Source organism: Helicoverpa armigera, chromosome 9 (genome assembly GCF_030705265.1).
Source record: "Helicoverpa armigera isolate CAAS_96S chromosome 9, ASM3070526v1, whole genome shotgun sequence".
NCBI lineage: Eukaryota > Metazoa > Arthropoda > Insecta > Lepidoptera > Noctuidae > Helicoverpa > Helicoverpa armigera.
Genome location: NC_087128.1, coordinates 1554004 through 1562628, shown reverse-complemented (window position 1 = coordinate 1562628; position 8625 = coordinate 1554004). Strand labels below are relative to the sequence as shown.

General features: G+C 38.0%; 1 protein-coding gene across 3 annotated transcripts; it reads right to left on the bottom strand.

The window, feature by feature from the left end:
* Nucleotides 1-207: 207 nt before the first annotated feature.
* On the bottom strand, nucleotides 208-8625 carry LOC110372746 (tetraspanin-18). 3 transcript variants are annotated; one of them, XM_021329701.3, is made up of 7 exons: nucleotides 8425-8625; nucleotides 7778-7846; nucleotides 6165-6298; nucleotides 3457-3642; nucleotides 1729-1902; nucleotides 1200-1457; nucleotides 208-648 (listed from the first exon to the last, which is right to left on the bottom strand). In XM_021329701.3, exons 1-7 carry the CDS (start codon nucleotides 8498-8500, stop codon nucleotides 586-588), a joined length of 960 nt encoding a protein of 319 aa, XP_021185376.3. In that variant the 5' UTR covers nucleotides 8501-8625; the 3' UTR covers nucleotides 208-585. The 3 variants fall into 3 exon arrangements, with proteins under 3 accessions (XP_021185376.3, XP_063892385.1, XP_021185377.3); XM_064036315.1 differs by lacking the exon at nucleotides 8425-8625 and adding an exon at nucleotides 8137-8157; XM_021329702.3 differs by lacking the exon at nucleotides 7778-7846.

Genomic DNA, 8625 nt, shown 5'->3' with positions numbered 1-8625 from the left:
ATTATATTTTTTATCAAAACAAAAAAGAATAATACAAGGCATGTAGATTAAGTGCTGCTACCTTTTGTATTTTTATTAAATTAGAGGTCTATATTCTTTTTAAGCAGTTCATGCAAGTGACACAAGATGGCGCTAACCACAATATTTAAAACAATACATGATAAACTTTTTGTTCTATGTGAGACCAGGTAAAAATGAACTCATATGGCATACAAATACTATTTATTTAGTCGTTTCTTAAAATAAACGCTGTGTTATTCACTTATTCGTAGCTATGCAAAGACTGTTAACTGTTAGACTAAAAACAATTAATAATGTAACATTAAAACAAGAAATAAAATTAACGTGAGTACAAAAATCTATTCTATTTATGTACTAAATTGTAAGTCGTCAATATTATTTACAACAGATTTTGAACAGTTTACGAAGGTCGCTTAGCATTTATGCGTACAACGCCATCTAGTATGTCCTTTAGATAAATTTAAAACTAAAGTGAGATCTCAATGGCTGCTCGGCGATAGTTTGTTTTCGTTGCTTTTTGGTTATTCTACATATTAAAATAACGTTTATTGTGCAAAACAACAGTCACTTAAATGATTTCGTGCTCTGTTTTTGGTATATAACGGCACCTAAGATTAGAAGTAACGCCTGAAAAAAACAAATAAACAACATTAGTAGGTACCTATTATGAAACAGTTCAATATGATTTTTAATTTTTTTATAAAGATACATGAATGAATAAATCAAACTAACTGAACTAGCATCTGCCTAGTGGCCTAGTGGGTAAAGAATCAACCTCTCGAGTTGATTGGTCGTGGGTTCGATTCCAGGTCAGGCAAGTACCAATGCAACTTTTCTAAGTTTGTATGTACTTTCTAAGTATTACTTTGACACCAATGGCTGATAAAAAGGTGAAGGAAAACATCTTGAGGAAACCTGGACTATACAGTCCGAAATCACCAACCCGCATTGAGCAAGCGTGGTGATTAATGCTCAATCCTTCTCCTTGTGAGATGAGGCCGCAGCCCAGCAGTGGGACGATAAAGAAAAAAGGCTGTAACAGCATCTGCCTGAAGAAGGCCACGACTGAATACTAAGCGTCGGCATAGACACTAGCGCTGCGTCTATCGGACTTGCCGCGTGACGGTGGCGCGAAACATAATTTATGTAGGTTTAAGTAATTCCAGATATAAACTAACCTCCAAAACAATAAGTATAACAGCCATAGAGAACACCATAGACGATGTCTCTTTAAACACCGTCAGCACTAATTCTTTGCAGCCAGTCATGAAGTAAGTCTTCTTCACTTTACATAGCTCTCTATCTCTTTCCTGCACCAGGTCTGACCGTGAGGAGTCGTATGATGTGCAGCACGATATCGGCACATTTGGAGGGAAGTAGTATGGTAATGTTGAGACCCGGTAGTCTTCTGGACCGTATACTCCACAACAATTTAGCTAGAAGGAACGTATAAGGATTATGAAATTGTCTTCAACTACTTACCTGTTTACTCCCGGACAAAGAGTAGAATTTATTTTCTCAGATTTAGCTGAACTATCTGAGTACGAAATTTCATTTAAATCGGTTAAGTATTTGGCGTGAAAGCGCGTCAGATTTGCACGCATCTTTTAATATTAGTAAGAGTTATTGTCTTTGAAGGCTTATACTCAGTAGTAGCAGAGTGAGTATGGCAGAGACTAGACTTCATAAGATAGTAGTGTAACTTACATCGGACTGCGTCATAGCCCAAATCTTGGCATGCCTCATGTTGTCCTCCTTCGCCTGTCTGAAGGACTCTGTCAGGGACCTCATGAGCTTGGCCTCGTCAGACGGTTCCACAGTCACGGATATGCCGGCTATCAGAGCTTGTACTATCGCTAGGAGAAGTAGGACCACTGCGGCCTGAAATAAACCGTCAGAATTAAACAATTAAAGGGGCTCAAACTGTTCAGAACATTCTGTCAAGTAGCTATCGTCAAATATCTTTGCGGCTGCGAAGTTTCTTTTAAAAAAGCGCTTAAAGGAATTATCCGAGTAGGCTTGGATTTTAAAGTTGATTGAATTAATAAAAATGAAGTAATTTGATAATCATCTGGAGGGACTCACAAACAGTTAATCGTTTATTGGATAGGTTTAGATAACAGGTGTCATCTAGCGAAAATATAGTCTAAGTAGAACCTTCAACCGATCTCGACTTACATATACGACTGTATCAACATCAACAGTCAGCGCCTAATGAATAAGTACGAAGATCCAGACTGGTCAAGAACGTAACCAGCCTAATTAGCCAGCAGAAGTTCGCGTGATATGCCAACGGCTTTCCATTGAACTTGAATACATTTATACATTAGACCTCAAGGGCACGACAACCTTGGATCCTTTTTCTTGAAATTGTAATTGTGACACTCAATTTCCTTGAGAGAGCCAAGGTTTTATAATGAGGATTTTGATAGTCCATCCATTACAAGGATACTTACTACGAAACTTCTGATGCGGCTTGAAATTATTATGAAATTATTTCTAGCCGATTGACATGGGCTATATTATTTTATTCAGGTACGGTAAGAAGCTTTCATGGAGAGCTAGTAATATAATACCTATAGGTATGACATTTTATTTAAAAATCCGGTTAAAACTATCATATTCCACAGTGTTTTACAATTTCTTTATGAACCATCTAAATACAAATAAACTTATGATAGAATTCTCTTAGAAATACATTGAAACAAAGTTGTAAAACATTTACGACTTTATTGTAATTTAATAACACTAATAGTACAATTGCAGTCATAAAAAATGCATAAAATTAAATGTGTTTCCTCGCAGTTCTACATATAAACACATAATTGAATATTAAAGGTAATATTTGCGTCTTCGAGAACATTACTAGGTACACGCACTTCATTTTTTATAGCTATTTGTATAAAAATTAATCGGGTCAGGACTATAATTCCTTTTTGAGATGGGCTAAATATTTGGACTGTAGATCCAGGGATTACTTACTCTCTACAACCAAGTTCACAATTACATAAAACATAAAAACATACAATTTCACAATTAGTAGTTACTGCACTTACATTTTTTAATATAATATATCTTATCTTAGACACCTATGACTGTGTTTCGGACGGCACGTTAAACTGTAGGTCCCGGCTGTCATTGAACATTCTTGGCAGTCGTTACGGGTAGTCAGAAGCCTGTAACCTGACACCAGGCTAACCAAGGGGTATTGGGTTGCCCGGGTAACTGGGTTGAGGAGGTCAGATAGGGCAGTAGCTACTTGTAAAGCACTGGTACTCTGCTACATCCGGTTAGATTGGAAGCTGACCCCAACATAGTTGGGAAAAAGGCTCGGAGGATTATGATGAACTTAAACTTTTTATAATTTTTGTATTCTATATTACCTATATTCTGTTTTTTGTAATTATATATAGGTATCCTGTTCCATCTACTCACCACAAGTATAGGTCTGGGCCGATTCCTAAAAACAGACACTTCGCCATAAATGATGGCGCATATGGTCACAGCAGCTGACACAGCCAACAGTACCATGGAAACCATCCGGCTGGACTGGTCTGAATCATAAGCCTTCGTCGCTATTGAAGATATTACTGAGACAATTATTAGGGCCACCGCTGCTATCTGAAATTTTAACATCATAGTTGTCTTTAAAGCGAGTGTGCAGGTCCGATTCCTGGTCAGGCAAGTGCCAATGCAACTTTTCTATCTTGCAATATATAACTTGGACACCAATGATTGAGTGATGAAGGAAACTATCTTGAGGAAACACAAACAGCAAGCGTGGTGATTAACGCTTAGCTTTGATACGTACGAGAAGAGACCTGTGTCATGCAGTGGGACAATAAATAACAAATATTGAATATGTAATATCTATATTAAAACGATATCTGTTATATATTTATAGTATATTTAAGTTTTGTATAGATGTAAGTATAGTATTGTATATGTTACAGCCATAGTTATTAAATATATATTATACTAGCTGTTGCCCGGGCCTTCGTCTGCGTGGGCAATTTGGAATTGTCAAAATACTACTTATGCCGTAGGTGTATTCTTTTACATAACAGTATAATTAGGATAACTACTTAGCAGCAGCACGGGTTGATCAATCAAGGTGGTGACGACGATGTGTGTCTATTTATATGTATGTCAGTCAGTCAGTCAGTCAGTCACCTTTGAGTTTTATATATTTAGATTAGAACTAAACATTATTTTGTTCGTTCCATTACGTACTGATAGGTTCAAACTAATACATTTTACATCCTTCATCATTCCTTATTTTATCACCCGTGGGGGTTGAATGGGGGTTGAATTAATCAAAATCGTATTTAAGCGAACGTCATCATAAAATTCTGATTCGTCATCAGGACTTCTTCATAAAATCTAAGAAGATGTATACAAACTTTCATCCCCTATTTTATCCCCTTAGGGATGGAATTTATCAAAACCCTTTCTTAAGGGTTGCCTACGCCATAGTAGCTTTATGCATGCAAAGTCTCAATCCGATCGGTTTAAAATTGACAAAGTTTCATACAAACTTTCATCCCCTATTTTATCCCCTTGGGGGTAGAATTGATCAAAATCCTTTCTTAGCGGATGCCTACGTCATAACATCTACCCGCATGCTAAATTTCAGCCCGATCCGTCCAGTGGTTTCAGCTGTGCGTTGATAGATCACTATGTCAGTCAGTCAGTCAGTCAGTCAGTCACCTTTGAGTTTTATATATTTAGACATCATAATCATCATCATTATCATCATCAGCCTATCGCAGTCCACTGCTGGACATAGGCCTCTATAAGTGCACTATTATACATAATTACTGGTTATTACATATATTACCCAAATTGACTTGACAATGTGATAAATTAATTACTTTATCTGGATATTATTCATAATAGCTGGTCAAAGTTAGCCAAAGTAATAAATATGGTAGGTATAACCAACTTGGTACTGACTAATTCTAAACGGTTTAAGTTATTGTCGACTTTTTTATGATAAATCATCAAATGATTCCTCCCGCTGTGGTTTAGCAGCGTGAAGGAGTGTCAGACTGTTAGTGACTTAAACCCACTGGGGTTTGCTGAATCTCTTCGAGGAGCGCGTGGAATAACGCGCACTGCGCTCTAAGAGACGGAAGGACGATGAGCCAACCGAAACTCCCCGCTCACAAACCCACGCCTACGATGGCCGGGAGACGTCGCTCGACACCCGGCGCCCGTGGTGTCTTCTACGTCCATGGCAGCAGCTGGGATGAGAGGTATGAACTTCTCTAGCGTCTGCATGAGACGACGGCATCCCATTACCTCTCACCCCGGTCCATGGCTTGAACTAGTGCCGGACACGAGAGGTCACCGTTGCCTATTGCCTCGACGAGTACACAGCGGTGCCCTTCCCAGGCAGGCACACCAGGACTGTGAGGGTTCACCGTATACTCCGGGCCGTCCATATAGTGGCCCGAGCCACACCTCAAAGAGGGGACTTTTCGCTACTATTATGGGGCGCCCTGCACTGTGCTAACTAGCCTTTTTCGAATTATATTAAGGTCAGCTACCAGACACTTTAGTTAGTTAACATGAAATAATAATCTTTACCTACTTGTTTTATTACAGTATCTAAGTCTATGGAGATATTATATAAAATTGCTAAATAATGTGATTAATTCTGTGTCAATTATCACTTTATCCAAATTGAGTAGATATCATAAATAATAGCTAGATAATATGTATAATATGCAGACTTATTACTTTGGCCGTAACATATGTATTGAAATGGCTAATGGTTTATAAGTATTGTACGATATACCTATATGTATTTATATTTCTATGGGCCCTGATTGCTTGAAATAAAGAAATAAATTAAAAAACCGTTACGTGCTACACTTCTAAGTGAGTACCCAGCTTAAGGCCGGTTGTCCACCGCCGCCGTCACCGGCACGTCAACGAGGACGAGATTTTTTCGGGCCGTGCTTAGTACCGGCGGCGGGGTGACGGCGCTCGGGTGACGGCTGTGCGGTGGACACACGGCCGTAATAAATGTAAGAATCGCTAAATCGGCGCCGTCATCTCGTTAGCGATGACGGTCCGGTGACAGCTACGGTGGGCAAACGGCGTAAGGGATTATCAAATTGATTACAGTTACTAACCACAGCTAACATGCCCAGGATCACGAAGAAAGCTTTAGCACATTTGAGGCACTTGTCTTTGTTGTTATGTTCTTCTTTATCTGTTTTTACATCCGAGTGGGCTTCAACGACGATGTCATTTCTGAAGCCTGCTTCTGTAATAGAAAGAAAAAGTAATTAACCTCTTGTATGCCGCTAATTAGAGAACAGTAGAAAATCAATAATGCGCACATATGACGGGTTGATATTCAGTTCCGCGAGTGGTTTCACTCGCATTATGTAGGTGTACCTACGCGCGTCCAGATTAAAAGTAGCTTAAAGCCTTCATGGATCAGTCTGACACAGAATATTATTATTTATTATTTCTAATCGAAACAGTGGTTCATAAGATGCGTGCGTTTAACAAAATGTTTTTCCTTCTCCTGCCCCTTTTATTTCTAAATGGAACCAACTAAAATTGCTTCTAGCATCTAGATCGACTTATTGATTTCTGACACTTACACGAATATTAGACATTGAAATAAAACTATTTTTATCCCGGCGTTTCGGACCCTTTACGGCATCCATGGGCACGGGCAAACTAAGGTGTTGGTCGTCTTGATATTATAGTTACACACAGTTACCCTCCATTTTGTGGATTATTATTGGCAATCCGATTCACTTAAAACGAGCTCTGTACTCTAGGTCTAGCAGTTTTCGGCTTGGATTTGGATTTAATAGTCTCAAGCAGGTGGCTAGAGCCATCTTCTCTGTTGAGGATGTTTTATAATTTCCGAATTATCTATAAAATCCGTAAAAGTAGTTTTATTTCAATTTCTAGATCGACTATCAAGAGTTCATTTCGCCCAATAAGTAAGTACAGAAGTTTTTAGTAGCTGTGATAAAAAGCATACGAGGCACTTAAGTACCTATCTTTTATGTTGGTAGAACCTTTTCCTTCTGAATCTACCTGTTATATCTATACGTCTGTCTATGCCACTAATACATATGTATTGATTCGCCTATTTTACATTTGCACGTTATCATACATCGGCATTGACATATGTGCATTCAGTAAAATGTAAGTAAGTAACGGTTTCTATCAAAACAGGTGATAAAACCAATAGATTTGCTATTGTATTCTGTTATATCCTGACATTAATTCATATTGTAAAACTGGTTTTGATAACAAATCTATCACTGTTAGATATCTACATTGCAGATACAACAATGGAGAACTAAATGACTAGCGGCGGTGCCATAACGGAAAATCTCCCAAGAAAGCAGCGCACTGAAAGGCGGGTGTGCGGAGGACGAGGAACTTTACAGTCTCCGCCCTTACACGCCTTCTTTGGACCCGATCATTTTTTGTAATACCAAAAATCGTTAACAGATGACTCAAAAAAATATAACATAATCACATATATTTTTCACAAAGTAAATAAATTGATTTGAACAAAAACATCGTATTTCTACGCGCAAAATTATTTATTATGACCAATGGCAAAACACACCCGCCATTTTTTTTATGAGGACTGACTTCAGTTGTAGGTAAATAATATTATTCCTAACCTTTAACCCAATAGTTTATTTTTTATAACAATGCTAGAGTGGACTTCCTTACCAGAAAATAGTTGTTTATGGATTGGACTTACCCCCACTAGCACACGCCATCTCGTCCCAACGTTTGGGTTCGTCCAAAATGACCATCTGATCTGCTAAACCTGAATTATATAGGACAATAACAATACAACATGGTCGAATGGTCGAACGCTCGGCTTCTAACACATAATACAACGGAATTCATTCACCATAGTTTACGAGGCATTATGGAAATCGTTTGTGTGCGTAGGACTTGTCGTCAAATGCGGTTGAGATTGTAACAGCCTTTACTTGTAAAAATAATCGAATACGTAAATGAAATATGGTATTGTTTTTAAGTTCATTGATCAATTGTCATAATATAATTTATACTGAGTGATATAGAGTTTATGGAGTGGCGAGGTCAACTTACAAACTTTTCATATTGGGTACACACTTGGAGATTCTTTGAAAATGTATGCAAACTCAATACGTTGATAAAGTTTAAATAAAAAAGCAGCATATAAACTATTAGCTGTTAGTTCTTTGCATTATTTAACTGTAAAGATAACCGACCAATTTCTGTTGTCCACACGCTTGGCTTGACAACAGGCGACAGTTGGGCGACAGTTTCACGGCTGGTTATGGTTTGGTTATCGTTGCAGTGCAACTCACCCTTAAGAAATAGAGATGATATCGTACAAAGAACAAATAACCTCACCTGAAAAGTAGTGAATCAAACACTGATAGTTTTCCCTATCAATCAAATATTTGAAATAAGCGTAGGCCAATGACATTTCAGTAATCAGCGGACATCCTATTACACACACGTACAACACAATACGGGTAAAATACAGAGATTTTTTCAATAACAATTTACTAGTCGTATTTGGTGTTGGAAGTAATACTGAAATGAATATTA

Coding starts and splice junctions, on each gene's coding strand:
- LOC110372746 (XM_021329701.3), bottom strand. CDS start 8,500: ATGTCATTGGCCTACGCTTATTTCAAATATTTGATTGATAGGGAAAAC. Junction 6,299..7,777: donor GATGGCGTGTGCTAGTGGGG/GTAAGTCCAATC, acceptor TTTCTATTACAG/AAGCAGGCTTCAGAAATGAC. Junction 3,643..6,164: donor TCCTGGGCATGTTAGCTGTG/GTTAGTAACTGT, acceptor TTAAAATTTCAG/ATAGCAGCGGTGGCCCTAAT.